Source organism: Tursiops truncatus, chromosome 2, assembly GCF_011762595.2.
Source record: "Tursiops truncatus isolate mTurTru1 chromosome 2, mTurTru1.mat.Y, whole genome shotgun sequence".
Classification (NCBI taxonomy): Eukaryota; Metazoa; Chordata; class Mammalia; order Artiodactyla; family Delphinidae; genus Tursiops; species Tursiops truncatus.
The window spans coordinates 42,589,854-42,615,851 of record NC_047035.1 but is presented as its reverse complement, the minus strand read 5'-3'; the positions used below and the strand labels follow the sequence as shown (position 1 = coordinate 42,615,851).

General features: G+C 43.9%; 1 protein-coding gene across 1 annotated transcript; it reads left to right on the top strand.

Moving 5' to 3' along the window:
* The first annotated feature begins 11,953 nt into the window (after positions 1-11,953).
* On the top strand, positions 11,954-22,205 carry DACT1 (dishevelled binding antagonist of beta catenin 1). The gene is made up of 4 exons (XM_004324825.4): positions 11,954-12,599; positions 14,790-14,922; positions 16,002-16,157; positions 19,261-22,205. Exons 1-4 carry the CDS (start codon positions 12,255-12,257, stop codon positions 21,048-21,050), a joined length of 2,424 nt encoding a protein of 807 aa, XP_004324873.2. The 5' UTR covers positions 11,954-12,254; the 3' UTR covers positions 21,051-22,205.
* Positions 22,206-25,998: the final 3,793 nt, after the last annotated feature.

Genomic DNA, 25,998 nt, shown 5'->3' with positions numbered 1-25,998 from the left:
CTTGCAATAGACCGCGAATTCTGTCTCCAGTCAGTCTCCAGGATGGAGTTCAAGCGCCTTAGCCTGACAGTTGCGATCCTGTCCCCTCCCCCTACGTATCATAACTCATTTGCCTATGCAACACTTTCTATTTTTTCAAGACTTAACTCCTGACCATTTGACCACTCAGGAAGGTCAGGTTTGCTAGGTGGGCCAGATCACAGCTGGCTTTGGAAGAGGACTGATGTGTTCAAAACGATGCTTATGATATGCAAAAGAACCTGTAGGGGGCAGAGACTAGAGGCTAAGGGATCAATTAGGAATCTATTTGAGGTGATAATTGTGTAGACAAGGGCAATGAGAATAGAGAGGAAGGGACAAATCGGAGAGACATTTGAAAGGAAGCATCTTCAGGAATTTGATGGCTTAGTGATCTGGGGGATGAAGAGGGAAGTGTAACAGAATAAGAATTTTAGTGTTAGGACTAGTAGATTTTGTTGTCATTGACAAAAATAGATACTCTCGGAAGAGAAGCAGGGTAAAGGGAGCGAGACAAAGTGTATCTGGAATTAAGACTGGGATTATCCTTCTGATGATACCTGTGTGGAATAGGATACGTGGCATTAGTGCCGCTTTCGAGGTGAGGCCTAGAGATTTTGACCCAGTAAGAATTGACAAACACAACATTGTAAATCAACTATACTCCAATAAAAACTTCAAAAATAATAATAATAAAAAGAATGGACAGGGCTTCCCTGGTGGCGCAGTGGTTGAGAGTCCGCCTGCTGATGCAGGGGACACGGGTTCGTGCCCCGGTCCGGGAAGATCCCACATGCTGCGGAGTGGCTGGGCCCGTGAGCCATGGCCGCTGAGCCTGCGCGTCCGGAGCCTGTGCTCCGCAACGGGAGAGGCCACAACAGTGAGAGGCCTGCGTACCGCAAAAAAAAAAAAAAAAAAAAAAAAAATGGACAAACTGACTCATTGATTCATTCACTCAACAAATATTTGAGCAGGCATAGTGTGCCAGGCACAGTTCTAGGCCCTTGGGATATATCAGTGAACAAAACAAAGATCCCTGCTTTTATGGAACATGCATTCTAGCAAGAGACAGGCAATAAATAATGAATATAATAAATAAGTATATAGTGTAATAACGTGTTAAGTGCTATGGAAAAAAGACAAGGTAAGGCAGGGCAAGGTGGCTGGAGGCTCTGGGGGCAGGTGAAGGCCTTTGCAATTTCCCAGATAACATCTAGAGCTCTTTTTCTCTGATCAGTGGTTTGTTATTCATTTTCTGACCAAACTGTCAGAAGAAAAAATTGTAGGGCATTGGCTACTGTGTGATATTTTAATAAAGATACTCTGTATGCCACATCTGGTGGCAATTAAAAAAAGGGAAACTTCTCATGGTTCCCATTTCCTGAATGAGTAGCACTGCAATGAAATTTCGATGAGTTGAGGCTGATAATTTTCAGCAATTTAAATGTCGTTGCCTTTCCTAGAAGGAAGAGCTTTGTTTGTAAACAGCTGGGTCAAAAGAAAACGTAACCTCATTATTCACATTCTTCTGATAGGCTCCCAGTCAGAACATATGGGGCAGAAGGGATATACAGGGGCCTGAAACATAATCACCTAGCTTTGGGGTTTTGTTCTTTGTGACGATGGGGGAAAGGTAAAGAGCTAATTTCATTCTTTCTTAGAAGACAAGTTGGACGGGATGACAAACTTTTTGTAAAGACCGAGAATTCAAGCAATTACCTAGTGATGCATAGCAACATATCTGCATGCTTGCCTTCTTGGATTATTGAGGGTCAAAGTCCCCGCTTGGGTCACACGCTAAACAGCTCTCAGTTTTCCGTGTTTCTTCAACAGGATATGATATGCCAAAGATCCACTTTAATTTCTACTGCCTTCCATTGCCAAGATGCTTATTTGGGGTCCTCAGAGGAGAGGGGATATTTAAAAAGGAAGGAGGGAGGAAAGAGAGGGTGATGTGGTTTGGACAGTGTCAGGAGACACAGTTGGTCCAGATTAAGAGAGTGGTATGCGTTGTAGTTCTAAAATGGCCTCAGCTCTATTGAAAATAGAGAAACTTAATTCTTTGATGTGGAAATGAGCTAAAAGGGGAAGGAAAAGGTATACTTGTAAGCTCTGGGCTTTTTTTTTCTGTGTTGCTTTTCCTAAGCCAGTGAAATCCTCCAGGTGCAAAGGGCAGCCTGATGCTTGAAGGGACACCGGTCATGCAGCAGCCCCAGATTTCCCTCCCTTTGTAGTTGACTGAAGCAGCTGCAGCCACAGCAGTTGGCAAGGTAAGATCCTGGCTTCCTGGAAAAATCCTGAGAAGAACCCAGCGTCAGTCAGAGTATATTTGGGTCTTTTCCAGGTGCAGGTTAACTAGGAAGAAGGGCTTGAGGTTGGAACAGTTTTTAACATAAAACTTTCTGTGCTCAGAGAAGTGGGCTCACATGCAGCCATCTTTAGAAACGAACCATTTAAAAAAAAAATTTTATTGAAATATATTTGATTTACAATGTTGTGTTAGTTTCAGGTGTATGTCAAAGTGATTCAATTATATATATATATTCTTTTTTTACATTCTCTTACATTAACAGTTATTACAAGATATTGAGTAGAGTTCCCTGTTCTCTATAGTAGGTGTTTGTGGTTATCTATTTTATATATAGTAGTGTGTATATTTTAATCCCAAACTCCTAATTTATTACCCACCCCCCGCCCCGCTCCCCTTTGGTAACGGTAAGTTTGTTTTCTTTGTCTGGGAGTCTATTTCTGTTTTGTAAATAAGTTCATTTGTATCATTTTTTTAGATTCCACATATAAGCGATAGCATAGGAAAGGAAACATTTTCAGTTAGAAGAGCCCTCACCAAAGTATGTCTTCAGTGGAAATGCATTTGTTTAATATTACATTAGTGATTTCTACCCCTTGTACCTACCCAATTCAACAAGCATTTTATTAAACTCCTAGTACGTTCTTAGGACTCTGTGAGGTGCTACAAACTGTCATGAAGGAGTAAACCTGAATTAATGACAAAAGAAAATGAAACCATTTTTTAAGAATCTTCATAGGAATTCCATTATGGGAAGCAATAAGAAAGCATGGATCCCACATTAGTGATACCCCCTGCCATTCCTTATCCTTATACGCAGCACACACACAAACACACACAGATGTGCTCAGGTAGAAATGCTCTTTGGGTAAAAATACCCATGGCTTTTTACGCAGTGCCAGTTGGCCTGGCTGGGCTACCCCATGGTGTTGTCTCATTGATGAAATGCTGATTAAGTTGCTTTATGCTCCATAATGGACCAGTGGGTCATTCTCTGTTTCTTGTCAACTTCAAACAGGCTGGGCAGTCTGAGTTTGTTTTAACTCTACTGACCCCAAATGCCTTTTGTCTTTATCAGACTTTATTCTTATCTTTTCAGAAATGGAATGGTTCCTCTTTTTCCTGTTTCCTCAATATTTTCCTAAAAGACACAAACTTACAGAAGTTGTTTCTGAAAGTGGAGCTGACTGGAAAAGTACCCAGTTTTGTTTCTAGATATCTATTTGTAGAATTTTCCAAAGTCAGTCCGTCAGAGACAGGGGATTCCATCTCAATCTACCTTGAAAGGCGATTGAATTAAACAAGCATCTGCTTTGTATCTGGCTTTGTTCTGAGGGAGTTAGAGAGGAAGTAGGATTTGTCCCTGCCCTTGAGGAAGGAAGTAGGATTTGTCCCTGCCCTTGAGGAGTTTAAAGTCAAATTGAATAAGAGGCAACACTAATTAAGCCAAGAATTTACTTATGAGTTTTTGAATTCACATTCTTGGCTTCAGTGTTTCTATGTATAATGGCCAAAAGGTTCCAGTACTTTTAATCTATGTATCATAGTAGATTTAGTTGTTCATCGAAAAAGGCCTCTCTAACCCAAATGAAGGAAACTCAGTCTAGACGTTGGGGATGCTTTAACTAATTTTCAAGCTAATGTGGCTTAATTAGTTCTTTTCCTAATAGTACTTCGTTCCAGACTCTATGACTTTGAACATTAAGCACTCACCCAGCCACTTTCCCTGCAGAGGTAAAGCTGCATCAGGCATGAATCCAGTTCTCAAGGAGCTCACTGCCAAGCTCAGCAGGTGAGACAGAGCACGAGGGGAAAAGGCATTGGTGCACAAGAACAAGAACCACGGGACCAGTAACTGGGGCCTTGTCCTGAGAGGCTGTGAGAATCACTCCACTGCTTTTTCTTCAGGGTAACTTCATCTCCCCACATCATGATTTACTGTAAGGATTGTGGGAAATGCTTTACCCCCTTTGGATGAAAGGTGTATTATATAAGGTCTGTAAAAGGTTTTTGGATACGTTTAGGAAAAAATAAGTGATAACAATGATAGTAATATCTAGCATTTATTGAATGCTTATTATACGCCTGGCATTAAACTAAAGATGGGAATACAGCTTTAATCTGTAACTCTATTTTATATCCGTTGAGCCCCAAATTATCAACATATTTATTTCTAAATGTGCCCTGTTCATAATCTGTTTTTAATTGTTAACCTGGGTGATGGTTTCATGGGAATTCATCATACCATTCTCTCTACTTTTGTGTTTTGAAATTTTCCATAATCAGAGGCCACGCAAAAAAAAGGAAGGGGCCAAATAAACTTCATTAAACTAAATAATACCTCAGATAAAAGATGAAGGTGAAGAAAGAAGGAAGAACATCGTTCTTCAGCATTTATAATGTACCAGATCCTTCATATACTGTCTGTGACTTAACTGTGATCCCATTTTACGAATAAGGCAACTGAGGCTCAGAGAGATTAAAAGACTTCTTTAAGGAGTTGAACGCTGGCCAAAGCCTATGTATGCTCTTTCCAATACGCCATATTGCTCTATGGGTCCATATAGTTTCTAAGGGCAGGATCCCTGTGTTTCATCTTGGCAGCCTCAAGTGCCAGTGGGTGAAATCACAGTTCAAAACCAGATAAAATGTTTTGAAAACAATATGACATGTATGCTTTAGGAAAAATTTCGAAGCAATATATGAAAACTGGCAAAGCAATGGTGAATGATAATTTATATCTGAGACGAACGTCCTTAAATGTCCATTCTGTGTGTGGGAGGGCGCAAGCACGTATAACATTGGGGACTTCGGGGTAACCAACATTTATTTCCAGACATTTCACAACCTCCCTTTAAGGTTAGGTATAAGGCCCATCTCACAGATGAGTAAAACGAGGCTGAGAGAGGTCCAAGTTGGCAACACCAGTGTATGGTGGTGAAGCCATGGAGTGGGGCGCAGCTGGAGTTCAAATCCAGCCTGGCCTGACCCTCAGTGTACATCCTCTCACCACAACAGTGAGTGCTATGTTAGAATCGGATTCTTTCTTCTGTGGAAACAGCATGTATTAAAGGTTAGAGAGGGTCAACCAAATTCCTCCATGGGGCCTGGGAGGGGGAAGAGTTGGGTGTGACAAGATGGCAGCGTTTCTTTATCACGAGGCAAAACTCCCCCCACTCTGTTTGGATTTAGTCTGCACGGACCAAACTGAACAGAAGCGAATTGTCCCATCTGTTGTCAAAACCATCCTCCCTGACTTCAAAGAGTCCCGGCCCCGGAGGGAGAGACCCCCGGGGCGCAGAGGGAGATGGAAGCGGAGCCCCTCGGCCTCCTGTCAGCCGCTTCAGTCTCTGGGGGCTGGAGCCGCTGCCTGTCATCCCAGCTGACTTCTCTTTGAATCTGCGGCTCTTCACCACCCCCTGCCTTCCCCTCCGCTCAAACAGACCCAAGGCTCGATTTCTGTTTGAAGTGGACGTGCTACTCTTCACACTGCGGGCGCTGCCGCGGAGGTGCAGCGGCATTAGAGGAAGCGGCTCCCTGTGGGGCGAGGCCACCTAAGCCTCAGGCGGCAGCCTGCGCTTTCAGGCGCTCTCGGGGCGATAATGGCATTCTAGACTTTTCCACAGGGGTCCTGAGGCCCCTGAGGGATCTTAATTAAAGTGGCTTTGTGGGTCTTGGAGGCAAACACCGGCCCAGAACTCAGGGTGGGAGCTCGTTATAAGTTCTGGTTCCGTTTTTCCCTGGCCTCTGAGAGTCTAGGTTCATAGGAGCAAAGGAAATGAAAGAACTGGACCTACTGTCTAAATCCTAAAGCAGAAACCTCTGCTTTCACCTGAATAACCAGAGCTCTCCAGCAAAGCATCACCTGGTCATTTCCCTTTGCTGGTGTAGAAATGATGATCGGAAACCACACTGGAAATCGCTCAAAGTACCATGCACTGGAGCGAAGCTTTCTCCTTTCTGAGATTATTCTGAGGAAAAGGTAATAAACAGATCTGTAAGGAAATTAGTTATCTTAAAGTTTACTTACATATATTAGTTACTACCTTTTAATGAATGATATTTAGATGAAAATTTTGTTATTTTGCTATAGATCAAGTATCTCCCTATAGACATTTCAAATGTAGCTCTAAGGAGAGTAACTATTTTTTAAAAAGATGGAAAGTTAAATATAAGATTCCCTTCTCTGTAAAAAACTTTTATAAAGGTCAATAATTTTGAGGGGTGTGTGTGATTTCACTTGAGTATTACTTTTTGGATAGAATCATAGATTATATCTGCTTTGAAAATATTATTTTAGAAAAGAAAAATGAAGTGTGGGTGCCGTTTTTTAATACAATATCAATAATTTACTTGTTAAGATGACACAATTAGACAGGATTAAAAGAAATATTAGTCTCCAAGGATAATTTATATTGATGCCTTTCTCTCTGTTCTTAAAATATGAAATTATTTACACATCCCACTATATTATTTTGCAAATTGTGGTAGTTTCACAATTTGGAAATATATATATATATATATATCTCACAGATGTGTGTAATTAATTAGTGTCAGTTTACCTCCTAGACCTTAAGCTCCATGAAGGCAGGGACTATGTCTGATTTGTTTACCATTTTGTCCCCAGCGCCAGACATGTATTAGGTGCTCAAATATCTGTTGAATACATGAATAATCACTCAAAGAGGTGCAACGTAATGATGATGGTATATATTTGATTTTATCTTATAAGAATGCCTGCTTTAAATTTTTTTCTCTTAATTAAGAGACTCAGGTTATACATTTGGACTTTGTGATTTTAAGAAATCACTAACGCTTATCTACAAAAAAATATGACTGAAAATGTTCTTTGGATTGTCAAATCAGATGTGCAATGGTTTGCCAGTTCATGGGATTGAAACTTTCAAATAATTGGTGACTGGTCCCAATAAATCAGAGTAAGGGCAAAATCCACTGAATATAATTGTTTAAAGAGGCCACTTGTAATTGAAACACTTTTCAATTTTGCCTAGGGATGAAGTAGTCTTATTTCATGGTGGTGTTACCAGAGCAAGTAGTTCTAGGGTATTTGCACGGTTGCTATGCTGCGTTTCCATCTGTAAAGATAACCAGCTGAAACGGCAGAGCTAAGGGACTGAAGTCCAAAGCTGGTGGAGACATCAGTGATTGAGAGTGTGGGCAGCGCCAGGCACTGCCAGACAGATGTGCTGGGAATCCACCCCCAAACTTCATGGAATCACCTTGCGTTCGCTCCTTCAGCAGAAATCTGGTGCCGGGGAACTTCTTTCACAGTGCTAAAAAAGAGCTAAAAGATAACCTTTTCTTCCAGGAATAAGGATGCCTCTGGTAGTGCACGAGTCAGTGAGGGTGGAAGAAGCTGTTTCATAGCCTTGCAGACAAGACCAGCATTGTCAAAAGTTTGCTGTTTCCGCTGCCATTCCCTGATTCCCCTCTGCCCTCAAAAGATTTGTAAAGTGGTCAGGGCCATGATGTTGCCCAGTTTCGCTACCAACCTTCTTTTCTCTTGATCTTTTGTTTCAATGTCTGCTTTCTTTCCCCTACGTGCTCACTGAAGCCTGATTGTGGGGTCAGGCTATAATTAGTTTATATATGAAGTTTAATTCACTGTGGCTCTTCTGGCATTAGACTCAGATGGGCTTTGATGTCTGGCTGGAGCTTTGATCCCAGTCCCTCGAATGGTGGTCATCACCCCAACTCAAAGGATTGCCCTTTATTTTTTTCCCTCCTATTCGGAGACAGCTTTTCCCAATTACATCATTTGTGTTTGGCCATAAAAGCTGCAAGGCATCATTTTGTTGCTTTGCTCTATAGCAAAACGTGCAATTGATGCTCCTTACTTTGCTTGGCTGCAAAAGAATGTTCACTGCTGGATAAGGGCATTTGTACAGTGGTGCTCAGACTTTGTGAGGTTGCTGTTGGGAGTTGTTCTGCCCAAGGGCAAAGCGTCAGACTGTGTGATCTGAGGGACCCTTTCTGACTCTGCCCAGGAAATATCTTTAAGCATAAGCTACACGACTGTGATATATTCAGTCAAGACTCTTTTTCTTGCTGGCAACTTTATCTTACTCTCCAGATCTTCTGGGCAGCAGATCCACCCCGTCTTTAATGTCACACTTTCTGAGCGTCGATTAGCAGCTTGCCTGAGAAGACAGAGGCCTCCAGGGAAAGCAAAAGAAGTAAGGAGAGCTGAGCGATACTACAAAGAAGATGAACTGGCGTTAGAGGAGGAAGAAGCACCAGCACTTGCTTTAAAAAGAAAGGGAAAGGGGCTTCCCTGGTGGCGCAGTGGTTGAGAGTCCGCCTGCCGATGCAGGGGACACGGGTTCGTGCCCCGGTCCGGGAAGATCCCACATGCCGCAGAGCGGCTGGGCCCGTGAGCCATGGCCGCTGAGCCTGCGCGTCCGGAGCCTGTGCTCCGCAACGGGAGAGGCCACAACAGTGAGAGGCCCGCATACCGCAAAAAAAAAAAAAAAAAAAAAAAAAAGAAAGGGAAAGAAAAATCAAATCGGGGGGTGGGGGTGGGGGTGGGGGGACACTTCTCTGGTGGCGCAGTGGTTAAGAATCCGCCTGCCAATGTAGGGGACACGGGTTCAATCCCTGGTCCAGGAAGATCCCACATGCCGCGGAGCAACTAAGCCCCTGGGCCACAACTACTGAGCCTGAGCTCTAGAGCCCGCAAGCCACAACTACTGAACCCGCGTGCCACAACTACTGAAGCCTGCGCGCCTAGAGCCCGTGCTCCGCAACAAGAGAAGCCACCGCAATGAGAAGCCCGCGCGCTGCAACGAAGAGTAGCCCCCATTCGCCACAACTAGAGAAAGCCTGCGTGCAGCAATGAAGACCCAATGCAGCCAAAAATAAATTAAAAAATAAAAATTAAAAAAAAAATAGGGGGAAGTGAGATCCTGTCTCTGACAGGAGGGAGCAGTGAACAGTGGGTGATTATCTTAAACTGCGTCCCAAATACCTGCAACCAAAACAAAGAATCAAAGTGGAAAGAAAGCCAGAGGACTAAATTGGAGAGGAGAAAAATTGGCTGTTGGGTTAAGAAGAGAAGAGGGGCAACCCAACCAGGCACACTTAATCTGACGACATTGCGAGTTTTCCTGGAAAAACAATTACAGCATTGAGCTCCTTGCTTCTAACTTCACTTGACAGCCTGAGTTTGTTTTAATTGGCGCGTGAATGAGCAGCATTATTTATTAATGTGTAATGGACACTTTAGAAAGCATGACCTTTTTTCCTATTTGCGACCATTTTATTGGCAGAACCATTTGAATACATTACTTTTAATATTGAAACTTGCTGGGAACACTTTTTCATGGAGATGTACAAGCTGTTAGGGCAAATGGTTGGCTTTGGACTAATGAGCCAGCTCAAAGTGGCATTTGGTGGGTAGGGGGCCTGGGAGGTGGGGAGCTTTGGAGACACAGCGACTTGTCTGCTTTAACAAGATTTATTAGTAGTGTGTAAAAACATGTTTCAGCTTTTTTCCCCCCTCAACTATATAAATATAGTTGTCGATGTGTGACATAACACAGGCCACAATAATAGATTCCACCCAGCCAGAAGGAATCTAATTCAGCACTAGAAAGCAAGAAGCTTGCCTAGAAATGAGTAGAATGAGACAATGACAGAGGACATGGGTGAGTGGCATTTGGTAGACAGGATTAGTCATTATTCTTTAGTGCCTTACTAAAATTAGGGAGGAAAATTTCGTTCCTGTATTATCAAGTATGGTGTCTGGCACACAGGAGGCATAAAGCATAGGTGAACTGAATGGAATTAATTTTGTTTGTTGATGAGCACCTAAGCATAATTCCATTTTTAGATCTAATATACAATCTGGTTGATTATGAATCATAGTTGTAGTTATAGTTCCAGTTAGTCTGTGAGGGGCAGCAATGGGGAAGTCAATGGAGGGTGGCAAGAGAACTCTTGTTTTTGTTTTTTGGTACATGTCAACTTGACTCTATTTGTTGCAGAGATTAAATGGGTACTATTAAGTTAGTTGGAAAGTATGTTAATGAAAAAACAATTTACAACCAACCTGCAGTTTCTTGAATGCTTGCAAAGGCATTGTCCTGAGTACAGTAATACTAAGAGGATATTAAAACAACCACTGCCTTCAGGGAACTTTAATAATGTAATTGGAGAGAAGGGATACAGATAAACACCTACGTACATAGATGTAAGTGTACATACCCATATAAGTAACCATACAAATAGCATTTGGTAAGAATCAAATATCCATGCAGTTAACAGGAGTTCAGAGGAGAGAACTGAACTGATCTTGGAGGGAAGAAGGTTGGACTACGCAGAGGGGAGAAATGGAGAATTCTTAGCAGGGCTAAGCAGCTGGGTAAAGGTGTAAGAGTCTGAAATAATGATATAGGATGCACTCCTTCACACAGCACTTTGCCTGAACTTCAGCAAATTGCGACTTGCTGGATTCGATTTCTGAGGCTCTTGGATGTACTGCTGTTTAAAAGAGATATGGTACTTTTCCCTAGACAAGCCAGCTAGTGGCATTTCCAGACCCCTATCCCACTGAAATTCCCTGTGACCAGTGTCCCAAGCAGAGATGGCCATACCACAAATGCTACCGCAGGGGAAAAGTTTATTAGTCACTCTGGAGGAAAAAAAAAGATACAACTCATATAACCTTTACTATCTATGTGCCTGCCACGTTGTAAACACCCCTACTCCCATATATATTATATACTGTATATTATTATAATTCTTACAACAGGCTCCTGTTAGTAGCTCCATTTTACCTTTGAGGAAACTGAGGCACAGAGAGGTGAAGTTACTTGCCTGCACAGCTAGTCTTGGCTGGAAAGGGGATTCAGATTCAGGCAGTCTGGGTTCAGAGTCAGAGTTCTTGTGATCGCAGACTAAATAACAATAAAAAACTCAAACAAAAATCAAAGCGCGCAGGCGCGCAGACTCACTAAACCCGGTGCTTGCAAAAGAACTGATGCAATCGCTTGCTGTAGAGCGACATCCTCCTGCCTAATTTTATTGATAAATGCCTTCCGTGAAAAGATTAAAACAACAGCAACAAAACTAAGAGTGAAACAGTTTTAGGACAACGTTGCACTGTGCCTTGTAGTGCCTGCCTTTACAACTTGGAGTCCAAAAAGCCAAACCCAAGAAATGGTCTTTGAATACATTCGCTGTACCTTGCTGGGTAAGGTGAAAGAAACCTAAATCAGCCTGAGTGGGTACGAACAGTGGACGGGTGGGGAAAGGGTTAACGTTGTGTGCTTCAACTCGGTCGAGTTTCAGAAAGTTCTCTGGGGAGCCCAACTGCCGCGTCCCTTCGCGGACCCTGCCTGCGAGGCCGACTGTAACAGGATGCTGGGGCTCGAGGTGCTCGCCCCTTGCTTTGTGCGAGGGAAAAGAACCAATAAGGAGCGAGGCAAAAACTGGGTGCTGTAAACCCGAAAAGGGGGCGAGGAGGCCCGCGGGAAGAGTGGGGGAGGAGAGAGGGAGGAGCGGGGAGGGCCCGGCGAGGAGGAGGCCGGCGCCGAGCGCGAGCAGCGCCCCTGACACTAGAGGGGGAAGCCGGGGGGGAGCGGGCCACGCAACCGAGGGGCCGGCGCGGGGAGGCGGGCGCCGGGCGGGGGTTCGCCGGGCCGCCGCGCGTGACGTAGCGCCGGGCAGGGTGTTATCAGCTGCGGGGCCGCGGCGAGGGACGCGTGGCGGCAGCGGACGGCGCCGCCCGGTCCCGGACGGCCGCAAGCAGCGGCCGCGCGCGGGTTCCGAGCGCTCCGGGTCTCCGCCCCTGCCGCCGCGCCCCGGCCGCCGGGAGGCATGAGTCCGCGGCCGCAGCCCTAGCGCCCGCTCCTCCGCCCGGGCGGCCCGGCTGCGGGGACGGGTGCGCGCTGTAGGGTTGGGGGCCATGAAACCGAGTCCGGCCGGGACGGCGAGGGAGCTGGAGCCGCCGGCGCCGGTCCGGGGCGAGCAGCGCACGGCGGAGCCCGAGGGGCGCTGGCGGGAGAAGGGCGAGGCGGACACGGAGCGGCAGCGCACCCGCGAGCGGCAGGAGGCCACGCTGGCCGGGCTGGCGGAGCTGGAGTACCTGCGCCAGCGCCAGGAGCTGCTGGTCCGGGGCGCCCTGCGCAGCTCTGGGGGCGCGGGGCCAGCTGCAGCCCGCGCCGGGGAGCTGCCGGGGGAGGCGGCGCAGCGCAGCCGCCTGGAGGAGAAGTTCTTGGAGGAGAACATCTTGCTGCTGCGGAAGCAATTGGTAGGTCGTGCCCGGAGGTGGGGCACGGCTGTCCCTGCAGACGGGCCGGGGTCGGGCAGGTGGCCTGCGGTGGGCGCTGGGGTGCCTCTGACTGGGGAAATCCTTTGGCTTCCCGGGACCCCCGCCCGGTGGCCCCCTGACCCGGGTTCCCGAGGGCGCCCGCGGCGCGTGGGCTGCCGACGCCCACGCGATCCCGGCGTGTGCCCGCTTTGTGTCAGGTAAGGGGCTGGCAACCCCGCGCGGACGGCCGGGCGGGGGTGGCTGCTCTCCCCTCCTGCTCTGCCTTTGGAATTCTTCGAGTCTCCTGGTTGTTACCTTCAAACTCTCCAGTTAGACGAAAGCGTGCCCTCTCCCCGAAGGTTTGCAAAGCCTCATTTAAAATAGCGTTTCTTTGGGGAGCTTCTTGGCTTCATGGTCTCCCGCCGAGAGGGGACAAAAGCCGGGAGGGGGCTTGTGGCGCGGTTGACTGTCCAGTGCCGAATTTTACGATTACACGGAAGCGGCCGCGGGGAACCTGCCCCTCCCAAGGCTTTCCCCAGCCTGCCAGCTTTTGCCGGGGTTGCTGCTTAATTTAAGATAGAAGCCCTTTTGTATAAGGCGGCTAAAACCGATGCAAATGATGGAAATTTGGCTGGAGAAAGTGCCCCCTCCCCTCATATTTTATATGTACTGCTCGCTGTGACTTGAGGTGGAGGTGGGCGAAGAGAAAAACCTGCTCTCAGGGAGCACTTATCATTGGATTTGTGTCAGCGTCTCAGACATTCTCTGCCGTCTTCATTAATGGGGAAGAAAAAGAACTTCGGCGCTTAATGTATTGAAGAACAGCTTTTGACCCAGCCTCGGAGTAATGGCGGCAGCTTTGTTTCGGTGACCTCAAAAATGTAGTTTTGAAAACAGGAGAGAAAAAAAAAAATCCTTATCTGACCATGTGATACTATCTGAAACTAGACGCATGCTAGATAATGTCCCTCCTACGATTACCAACAGTGATGCTGTGTGGTTATTTGTCAAGTGTTTTCTTGTATTATCTCTTTTCAGATAATTTGTCTCTTTTTTTGAGCATCAAAGTGCTTCGACTTGTTTGGTTCATTTTTTCTGAACTCATTCTAACAAACAAGCATGTTATGTCTCCAAGCTTTTTAAGTCAAAGAACAGACAGGAGGGGTAGATTCATATGCATCTGTTTTGTAAGGAGGTACAATATGTATATGGTGTTTGTGCAATACCTCTGTTTTGGCATTTTGCTGTGTTTTTTGGTAGCAGACACTGATTTGAGCCAATTCTTGCTGGTTATGCCTGTCATTGACATTGTGTGCATTGTCTTATACAATAGCACCTTCTTGTCTTCATGAATCTCACAACTGTGAGTGGCGCATTCCTGTTGACCCCTGGAGGGGAGCAAGGCAGCATGTCAGGAGAATTCCCGTCCACTCAGTGTTTGTGGTACTGTTTTCATTTGTAGACTTGGCATTTGTGATTTGAACCAGATGCCTTTTGAGTTTTGTTTTTTTGCTTCCCCAGCAGTAGGAAGCACTAGGTGGCGGTGTGAGTTAGCACTACGGTCTGTCACCTTTGGAAACCCGAGCTGAGTTCAAATCTTGATGGACCTTCCCTTGAGGGTTTTGGATTCTGCCAGCTCACATTATACTTGGCACTGGCTATTGGTATTAGTTTCTCACTTTCAAAGGCCCTAAGACTGATTAAACCCCACAAAGCAACTAATAGAAAACAAAACTCTGCAGGACATTTGGCCAGAAAATCTCACCTAAGTAAGATTATAGTGTATTGTAGGAAATCTGTTATACTCTGACAAATTAAAGAGTCTACAGTGAAGTACTGTTCTGTAAAAAACTGGCTGTACACAGAGGTTTTTTGAAAAATCTCAGTGGGTTTTTCTCATACTACCTATAAAAAGTAAGTTTATATATATATATATATATATTAGTTGAAACTAAAAGCAAGTCTTGTTTTTATGAAGAAACTATATCACCACAAAATGTGAGAAGGTGGAATTCAACGTAGGACATATTCTTGAAGTTTTTCTTTATTTCAGGTCATCCAGTAAAAATTTTGGTTTTGGAAGACTTAGGGAACTCTTCAGATGGTAATTTGAATACTTAGAGCCAGACTTTCTGGTTCTTTGTCACCAAAATGTGTTTGTTTTTCCTTTCTCCCTTTCTTCCTAATCAGAATTGTTTGAGGAGAAGAGATGCTGGTTTGTTGAACCAGTTGCAGGAACTCGACAAGCAGATAAGTGACCTGAGACTGGATGTGGAAAAGACATCTGAGGAACACCTGGAGACAGACAGCCGCCCCAGCTCAGGTGAGTGTGGCAGCACAAGGAGGAATTCTGCGGTCATGAGTTCTGCCTTGGCCCCCTGTACTTAGCGTTCCCAGACCTGCAAATGGCAGTGGAGTTCGTTTCCAGTGCGGAGAGGATAAAACAAAACAAAACAAGAGAAGTCTGCCATTCAGTTGCATAAGAGGGAAACAATCAGAAAACAGAATTTTTTTAAAATTTGTTTTGTTGAAGTATAGTTGATTTACAATGTTGTGTTAATTTCTACTGTACAGCAAAGTGATTCAGTTATATGTATATATACATTCTTTTTCATATTCTTTTCCATTATGGTTTATCACAGGATATTGAATATAGTTCCCTGTGCTATACAGTAGGACCTTATTGTTTATCCATTCTCTATATAATAGCATTTGCTAATCCCAAATTCCCAATCCATCCCTCCCCCACTCCCCTCCCCCTTGGCAACCACAAGTCTGTTCTCTATGTCTGTGAGGCTGTTTCTGTTTCGTAGATAAGTTCGTTAGACAACAAAATTTTTAATAATGAGATTGATCTGACTGAAGTCTCCTGAGTTTAAAAATAAAAGCTTCTATTCAGATTTCTGGAAGAGTGCTCCTCCTTTGAAACTTAAGAAAGTCAGAACTGGGCTAGAAAATTAGTCACACTTCAACTTCCTGAGACCACTTCAAAAGTGTGTTCTTTTTTTCTTTTAAACCATTTGGCTACTTAAATAGATTCGTTTTGCTCTTCAAGTTATTCTTTCTGAAATGTTCATGAAAAAGTTGAAGTTTGACAGATCTAAGTCTCTTTCCTTGCACATCTTTAAAGGTGGGGTCTCGGAGTAAGGTCAGTTTGAGAGTGAGGGTGCTCTCAGCTTTGAAACATACCCATAGTTATGGGCTTTTTGCCTTTTCCCAAAGATTGCTGGAAATGAAACCATAAAGTCAGGACACTAAATCTCGTGAACCAAAATTGGTGCCCCCCCTCTCATATTCTCCCTTTCCTACCTTTTCTACATGATTACCCCTTTTCCTTTTAGGCACAAATGTGTGTTATTGCTTGATATGATCTTAATCCCAAATGGTGTTTTTTATTTGTAGGGTTTTATGAACTGAGTGATGGGGCTTCGGGATCCCTTTCCAATTCCTCGAACTCCGTCTTTAGTGAGTGTTTATCCACTTGTCATTCCAGCACCTGTTTTTGCAGCCCCTTGGAGGCAACCTTGACTATCTCAGATGGTTGCCCCAAATCTGCAGGTAAGACTCTTTACAATTGATAGACATTTTTAATTGGAAGGGGTCAAAGGTCTTTAAAGGTTGTCTAGCTTCTACTGATGAAAAACAAAGGCTCAGAGAATTTCATCAGCTTTCTGCATTTAGTGCCATAGTTGCATCTAGAATCAAGATCACCACTATTCCAGTCCTCTTTGGGTATCACCTGGCTTTATATTCTGATGATAGCAAGATGACTTAGTTTTAGAAATCCTGTCCCAATATTACAGTTCTTGAGCTCTGTTTTTGAGCTTTTGCTGTTCAGTTGTTTGCATTTTCTTTTCAAAATTACTTTGGATCTGTTTTCTTGTTCTGTTAATCATTTAAAGCTAAAGCTTACATTAAATGTGTGTGTGTATATATATATATATATATATATAAAATAAGATAAATATATCTGTCAGCCTGGCTAAGAGCTGCTTGGCACTTCTGGTAGCAGTGGCCCCTCCGTGTTCTCCAGAATGCCTTGCATGATGGCAGCTCTCTTCTTTTAGCAGGTGGATAGGGTGAGATCCCCTAGACCATGTTGCCCATTTTGGGCTATTCTTGCAGTGACCTCTAGAGAGAATCATGCCATTGTTGATACAGGAAGAGTTTCTGCATTTCCACCATGTGTCACACACTGCTGTGTGCTCTGCGTACGTTTATCTGCTTTGAATCCTCCCGACAGTTCTTCAGGGTGCAAGTGTTGTTAGCTCCATTTTATGTATCAGAAAAATGAGGCCTGCTGAGGTTAGCTTAGGTGAGTTGCTTAAGGTTATATAGAGAGTGAGTGACAGAGGCAGGGTTCAAGCTCAGGACTATCTGCCAGGTCCATGTTTTTCCACCACACCAAGGGAATCCAGAAATTGTTCTGTTCAACCTTCTTAACGAACAGAGGAGGAATTTGGTTTCATATGCCTTTGTCAGAGGCTTCTCATTTGCTGAATGGCAGAGTTGTTGCTGAAACTCGGGACACCTTCCTTAGTTCTGCTTTAGTACGATTCCTCAGAAGATCAGAGAAAATATGGAAGTTAGAGGAGCTGTGGGTCCTGGCACAAGTCACTGCACCCTTGGTTTGTATGTGTTGTCCACTTGGGTGGTCCACTTGTGGTCCAGGCAATGCAAACATAACACTAAACAACTGAGGCTGCTAATTGGCTGATGTCTTTGTACAGTGTGTGTTGTTAGCAGCAAACGATTGGTGAAGCACAAATCTGTGTTATCTAAAGTATCTGGGCCTCAAGTTCATTGGTAATTGCTCCCTTTCACTCTGCAGATCTGGTTTCAGAGGGAAATTTTATAAACCTATTAAAGGTACTTTGGTATAGGTTTTCCTTAAAGACAGACTCCTGCTATCCCAAATGCCACATCTTCACATAATTGAGACAGTTGGGCTGGCCCTTGCCAGCTGGGATGCCTGTCTGTTTCCTTAACTTTATGGAGGAAAAAGAGATGAAAGATGTCGTTTAGGTTAATGTGGCTTAAAGTAAGACAAGGATAGGCCTTGGGGTAGTGAGGAGGGATGGGCAAGGATATTAGCTAGAGAGGTTTCCCCTTCTTACAACAAGTTATTTATTGGCAGTGGAGGTGGGATTGGGGACATGGCACTTTTATTTTACAATAATCTTTTGTTTACAAATGGATCATATCATTTCTGAGTCTAGACTGTATTCCCCCCTTCCCCGCCCCCCTCCCCCAACTGCTAATTATCATTGGAATTCGTGGAGCTTTCCCTTAAATTAACAACGTAGAACCTAGCATGTAGTGTGTTTTCAATATTTGAGTGAATAAATATAATTATAATGGACAACAAATTAAATAGTGACAAAAACTTTGATTTTCTCTAACTAAAGGTCATTCAGGGGATTTGATATTTATAATGTATGCCAAGACGAGAGCAAAATCATTTAATTAAGCAAGAAAGCTTGATGTCATTGTATTTTGGCAGCTACATTTTTGAGATGTGGGAAATTTATTCATTAATACTACTACTCAGTCTTTTAAAACATCATCAAGAATTCCCTCCTGAAATATTGTACTTTATTTTTTAGTGTCACTATTGAAAACATAGGGTGATTATTATTTAAATTTAATTAGTCTCTATTGAAATTTGGTTACCCTGACCTTTCAATTGACAGTTATACTAGAACACATGTCATTAAGAATTAGGTCTAAAAAAAAAAATTAAAAATGAGGAGGAAGCCCATAGAGAGTATAGTTTATCTGAAGTATTTTAAAGGGAAACCAGGAATAGAACACAGAAGGGAGAGTGGCCTAGAGAAAGAACAACTCAAAAAACATTTATTGTTCCAGTTATAATGCAGTACATATTTACTGAAAATTTAGAAAATAGAAAATAAAGAAGAAAGTAAACATTACTTGCTTTCCCACCACATTGAGATGCTAGTGCTCTATTGGCATCTTGGTGTGCTTCATTTCAGGCTTTTTTCTTTGAATATATCCAGTCTTAATAAAACTATAATCAATAGTCTGTTATTATGATTTTCACTCCACTTTAAGGTGTTTTCCCCATATTATTCAATAGTTTGAAAGAATTTTTTTTTTTTTTTGGCGGCACGCGGGCCTCTCACTGTTGTGGCCTCTCCCGTTGCGGAGCACAGGCTCCGGACGCGCAGGCTCAGCGGCCATGGCTCACGGACCCAGCCGCTCCACGGCACGTGGGATCTTCCCGGACCGGGGCACGAACCCGCGTCCCCTGCATCGGCAGGCGGACTCTCAACCACTGCGCCACCAGGGAAGCCCTGAAAGCATTTTTAATGACTGTATTTTTCCTTCAGAGTTATAGCTTGTTAAAAATTCCTTTGTTAATTATTTTTTCCGTCACCCAGTAGTGTGAACTGTATGTGAAATAGTAGAATAGCTTGTGGAGTATTTGTTGATTCTTCGGCATTCTCCCTCTACCCATGAATTTGTCTTCGTAGAAACTGGCCAGAGGCGAGATGGTGCTGACCAATTCATTTCTTCAGAGTGTACCTTTAACATGTTTTTCAGATCTCATAGGATGGTTGGAATATAAAGAAGGCCACTGTGGCAGTTGGCCGTTCCCCCTCCACATCACAGTCTAATTCCCTTGGTGTCATTGCAGATGTGAATCCCAAGTACCAGTGTGATCTGGTGTCTAAAAACGGGAATGATGTGTATCGCTACCCCAGTCCGCTTCATGCTGTGGCCGTGCAGAGCCCAATGTTCCTCCTTTGCCTGACCGGCAATCCCCTGAGGGAAGACGAGAGGCTCGGTAGCCATGCCAGCGACATTTGTGTCGGATCTGAGCTGGATGCCGTCAAGACGGACACTTCCTTACCCTCTCCAAGCAGTTTGTGGTCTGCTCCCCATCCTTCATCGAGTAAGAAAATGGATGGTTACATTCTGAGCCTGGTCCAGAAAAAAACGCACCCTGTAAGGACCAACAAGCCGAGAACCAGTGTGAACGCTGACCCCACCAAGGGGCTTCTGAGGAATGGGAGCGTTTGTGTCAGAGTGACTGCGGCCGTCTCACAGGGCAACGGTGGGAACCTTAAGAATTCTAAACAGCTGCCTTTGCCCTCTGGCGGGGTCCCCTCTTTGGACAATGGGACGTTGTCCCCACTGAAACAGTGGTCAAAAGAATCAAAGCCAGAACCACTGGAAAGCAAGAGGTTGCCCGCGCCTGAGGGCATCTCCCCAGGCACTGCCACTGAACTTCCAGGTAAGCATCTGCCCAAAAATGCCAAGCCAGCCTCCCAGGAACTTGCTAGGTGTCCCCCTGCTGGGGTAGGGGAGTCTCCTAAGGAAAGCGGGCAGATCCCAGCTGCCTCCCCAAAAGAGAGCCCTGGGAAGGTCCCCGCCTCGCTGCAAGAGAACAAGGTGGTCCAGCCACTGAAAAAGGTGCCACAGAAAAACAGCCCGCCGGCTCTCCCTACGGCGGCGCCCCCTCCCGCCGCTTCCGCTCTGGTGTCTCCCGCTTTCCCAGTGGAAGAGCGGCCTGCCCTGGATTTCAGAAGCGAGGGCTCTTCGTCTCAGAGCCTGGAGGAAGGGCCTCTGGGGAAGGCGCCGCCGGTCCTGGCGCAGCCGCCCAGCGTCAGGCCACCCCGGGGTACACGGCCCGTGGCCACCCCGAGGGGCTCTGCCCTGAAGCCCCGGGCCCCGGCCGTCCACGGGCTGGAGAGCGCGCTGCCCGCCGTGAGGGAGAAAGGCCGGGCGGCCGGCAAGAAGTGTCGGTTCCCCGATGATGCGGATACAAATAAGAAACTCCGGAGAGCCCCGGCCAAGGGGCGGCGGGGCGGGGGCGGCCAGTCCGACGTGGGACCACCCAGCCGGCCGCTGGGGGCGGGCCACCGGGCGGGGAGCCGCGGGCACGGCCACGGCCACGGCCGGGAGGCGGTGGTGGCCAAGCCCAAGCACAAGCGCACCGACTCGCGGCGGTGGAGGTCGGCCGCCGAGGTGTCCTACGAGGAGGCGCTGCGGCGCGCGCGGCGGGGCCGCCGGGAGCCCACGGGGCTGTTCGCGGCCAGGCCGCTGCCCTACGCCAGCCCCTACGCCTACGCGGCCAGCGACTCCGAGTACTCGGCCGAGTGCGAGTCCCTGTTCCACTCCACCGTGCTGGACACCAGCGAGGACGAGCGCAGCAACTACACCACGAACTGCTTCGGCGACAGCGAGTCCAGTGTGAGCGAGGGCGAGTTCGTGGGTGACAGCACCAGCACTAGCGATTCCGAGGAGAGCGGAGGCTTGATTTGGTCCCAGTTTGTCCAGACCCTCCCTCTGCAGCCGGTCCCGGCCCCGGACCTTCACCACAACCCCACCAAAACCTTCGTCAAAATTAAGGCTTCACACAACCTCAAGAAGAAAATCCTGCGCTTTCGGTCTGGCTCTTTGAAACTGATGACAACCGTTTGAGTAACGTCCTTGGTGTAGAAAGTGGGGTTTTTCTAGTTCCCGAAAAAACGGCGGCGTTTTACTGTTTTGTGCGTAATAATCCCATGGAATGCTTTCCTTTGGTTTAGATAAGACCGAGGTGAATCATGTCTCATCTTCGTCAAGTATGGACACTAGTGCCTAGTGCCTTTAGTGGAAGGTAAAGAATGTCTTTGCTGGTTAGAAGTGAATATTGAGGTTCTAATGGTGGTGATAGTGACTTTTGTGGTATCAGATGGTTTTTATTTGACATTTTGTGAGCATCTGTGAAGGCACAGGTTTTGATGGTCAAGTGTTAATGGGATGAGACCTTTTGATCTGGAGGTCAGGTGGATGGAATTTAGGACATATATTTGCTGCTTTGGTTCTTTAGGGCAGCGTCTCCATGAGGGTTTTCCTGTTGGGGGTATCACATACAATTGTGTGAGGTAGATACAAGGGGCAGTCATGGTTTTCTGTAGTTTTTTATATACTCTTCTTTTCTCGGATGTATCCCCATTCTGTATTCTCCTCAGAACTCTTTGGTTTACTGGACCCAGAACTTGAAGACCAGACCCTACATCCAGAGAGGTGACCTGGATAGGGAAGCTGGTAATACCTTAAAAGGATTCACTAAAACCTTTGCCACACTTGGTGCCTAGGCCCTGGTTACAGTAACCCCTTCTAGGGCCATTTACCCGACATTGATGCCTTTCTCCTCCTCCCTAATTTGCAGCAGATCCAACCATTCCTCCCTTGGAGACTTGCCTTTGGGATAACATTTTGGTCATCGGGTACAAAGAAATTCACTCCTAGTGAAATAACCCTTGGGTACGACTCCAAGCTCAGAACTGCTCGCGGGGCACTGTGCCACCTAAGCATTAGCCCAAACGTATTAGTGCAATCCAGTCCAGATCGGACCCCTGACCCCGTTTGGAAGGGCTTTTAAAAAAAAAATTTTTTTTTGGTAAACAGTATTGTGTAAAATTCCTTTTTTTATACCAGTATATGCATGTTTTGTGCATGAGTAGTATTTGTTTTGATATTCCTGTTGATGTTAAATGACTGTATGATATAAACAGTATGTGTTTTTATATATCTTTGTGTAAATTTAATATAACGCATTATATGCTGTAATAAACGATTTGTTTTACTGCTGTTAAGTTTGTTATTTGGGTATAAAACCAGATGTTTACACCTATAAATCTTGTGCTGATTATTGTGGGATTTATATTAGGCCTATTCTAGCATTAGAATATTATTTGCAATAATAATTAAGGCAGATTTTAGGAGTATTGGAATGGATGGTGAATAAACAAATGAGGAAAAGCAAGCTACTTCTTTAGAATGGTTAAGGTGCTTCTTTAAATTTTAAGGTACATTTGATCTCGTCTAAGGAAAATATTTCTGAGAAGACTTCCCCTCTCTCCCTCAACTTCTGAGTATGAAAAATTTTCAACATGGAAAAGTTGAAAGGATAGTACAATAAACAACTGTACAGCCACCACCTAGATTCAACAATTGTTCACATTTTGCCATGCTTGCTTTAACACTCTTTATGTATTGATATATATTAGATAAAACCATATTGCTGGTTTTGTGGGTCAAAGATTTTGGCAATCCTCCCTCTCCCCACCACGCTACTACATTATTTTAAAGTAAATTTCAGGCATCATGATATTTCATCTCTAAAAATTTAAGTATGTATTTCCGAAGAACAAGGAGATTCTCCTATATAATCACAACACCATGATCACACCTAAGGAAAATTGACAATAATTCTTATTATCAAAAATTTAATCTCTATTCAAATTTCCCAATTTGTTTCAAGAAGTTTTTAGTAGCAGCTTCCCTGCTCCTCCCAACCAGGATTCAGTCAATGTTATACGTTGCATTTGGTTCTAGATCCCTAGTCTTTTAAGTCTGGAATAGCCTCTCCATATTTTTTTCAAATGACATTGGGTTTTTCAAGTCAGAGCAGTTGTCTTGTAGAAGGGCCCACATTCTGAATTTGGTTGTTTCTTTATGTTGTCTTCTAACATCTTCTAGTCCCTCTATTTCCTGTAAACTGTGAAGGCTTGATTGGATTCAGGTTAAACATTCTTGGCAAGAAGATTTCACTAGTGATCTTGTGTATTTTATTGCTTCACGTCAAGAAACAGAATATCAGGTTGCCCTACTATTACTGAATTTAAGAGTGATCCCTTTAAGAGTCAAGTCGGTGAGCAGAATTTTCTCCACTATAAAGGTTTTGTTTTTCCTCTTTGCAGATGGTTTAGTGTTGGTGGGTGACTCTTTGGTAGTGTGTGTGGATATCCTGTTCTTCATAACCTTCCACTTAATGACTTTAGTTTACTTTGCTGATCCTTGCCTGAATCAGTTATTGCCTTGGGGATGCAAAATGGTTTTCTAAGTATCTTTTCTTCTTTTACTAGCTGACATTCTACAAAAAAAGAACTTTCCTTGTTTTTTTTCCCTTTCTCTTTTTAAAATATGATGATGGATTCGTGGATTTTTATTCATTTGATTCTTTACAATCACTTACGGTTATTGTTCTTTTTGATGCTCAACATGTCCCAAATTTGGCCAGTGGGAGGATACATTTCATTAAAAGGAGACTCTGGAATCAGCTCAGTCTCATAATTCATATATTTATTATGAAATGTACTGCATTAAAATGATTTTTTCACATGCTAAACTGCAATGCAACAAAAAATCCCTTATCTATCCATTTTTTTATTCTGTCTTGGAAATGATCTCTTTTCCTATATTTTATATCCCTCTTATCTCTAAGAAGGCTTTTAACTTTGAAACTATAGCAAATTATTTCTTCTATAAAACTGTATCTTTATCTTATAAGACTTCTTTTTCAACAAGACATCTTTTTTTTAACAAGACATCTCAGACAATTTTTGAAAATGTAGAGTTGCTAGTCTTTGCATATTCATATGTTTTTATATGCAATCATTCTTCTTTGACTAGAATTTCTTTGGTTACCTGATTAAATCTAAGCCAAGCACAAACAAGGGGATGATCTCTCCATGTTTTCTAATGGTGTGATCCAATCTCTTTGGAGGCAAGTTATAAAGTTTATTGTGTAAGGCAACTGGGACCTGCAGTCAGTTCTTGAATCATGTCCAAGTTGTTCTCAATGAGCATTATTCTCAGAAGGGGACGCTTCCTGAAAAACAGCTTCTGAATAATTACATGTTAGGTGACAGAATGCCAAAGGAAGAGAAGCATGAAAAACAGGATTTTTCAAAGAACTTTGGGTTTGTCCACCTCTGTCTATTGCTTGACTTCCCTGTAGCTAGCAGTTGTACCGCACTTGGAAAATTGGGTTTTGTCCATTATTTTCAATGACAGAATACCTGCTATTGTTGTTTCAAACGAAATGGCTCTTTAAAATATTTTCCTTTATTTAAATAAATTACAAATACTCATTGTCAGAAAAGAAAAAGATTTCAGATATATACACAGGTGTTTACAGTCTTCTCTGTCAATCCTCCTCAAATCCTACTCTTCAGTAACGTTGGTGTATATATTTCCATACTCTGTTATATGCACAAATATATAACCTTTATATTTTTTCTTCAAAACCAAGTCTCAGTTTATACGTATCATTCTGTAACTTGCTTCCTTCATTTCGTGAATATAATTCTCTCTTTGTAATGGGGTTCCAAGTATGTCCTTGGAAAATAGGCACCAGAGGAAAAAGGCATCAGATTTTATGGGGCTACTTTTTTGCTCTGCTTAGAAAAATTCTAATATTTAGCAACAAAAGTGTTACCTGAGTGCTATACTTTTGCACACATATTGCCTTTCTAGTTTTCTCACGTATTTTGTTATTTTGTATTGTGAGGTCACTTCAGTGGGGTATTATCGCGGGAATCCTGTGAGGCTTGATTAAGGCTTTTGCCATACCGAGGAGCTTTGTCTTTTTTTCTGTCAGGTGCCTCAGGGACATTTCCAGGCTGGACCACTTTTAAGTTCATTTCTCTGCTTTGAGGTTACCTGACTACAGAGGTAGTATAAATTCAAATCCTAAATCCACATGGAAGTTACATGTTCTCAGAGGAGACCTTTCCCAAGGTGGAAGAGCTTCCTTATTTTCATCCTGGGCCAAGAAGTGAATTTCTTTTTTTTGGACCAGCCCTTCACTGAGGGTGTAGTGCTTCTGTGCCTGTAGGAATATGGGGAAGTCTCAGTCCCAAATCCCACCCTCGGAGAGCCAAGTCCTTGTCCTTGTGTGCCTTGCTTTAGGGACCAGAAACTTCTCCTTCTACTCTCCAAAAAGGTAGAACAAACTTGGGTTCATTTCTAGTGAAGTCAAATACACTTAACGAGGATGTTTGTTAATAGTTTACCCATCATTTCCAAGTGTTTTACAGTGAAACGATTAGGTTGTCTATCTATCAAAAGGCTGGAAACAGAAACCATAGCGCTACCCATTGCCTTTGCCAATAAGTTGGATTCTCCTTTCCCCCTCTTACTTTTGGTACAATATTATTGAGGTACAACTGAAGTATGATAAAATGCACATACTTGAACTTCACAGTTGGATCAGTTTTGATATATACCCGTGTAATCACCACAATCAATAATAACGAACATTTCCATCATTCTCAAAACTTTCCTTGAGATCTTTGTACTCCATCTCTGGCTCCACCCCTTTCCCCAGAAAATCACTGATCTGCTTTGTCACTATAGATTACTATGTATTTTATAGAATTCTATATAAATGGAATTAAACAGTGTGTACTCTTTTTTGCCTGAATTTTTCATTCTGCATAATGATTTTTAGGTTTGTCTATGTTGCTTCATGTCTCAATAGTTCATTCCTTTTTTATTGCTGAGTTGTATTCTTCTGTACAGATAAATAATGATTTGTTTATCCCATTTACTTGTTGATGGACATTTGGGTTATTTCCAGTTTGGGGCTATTACAAAT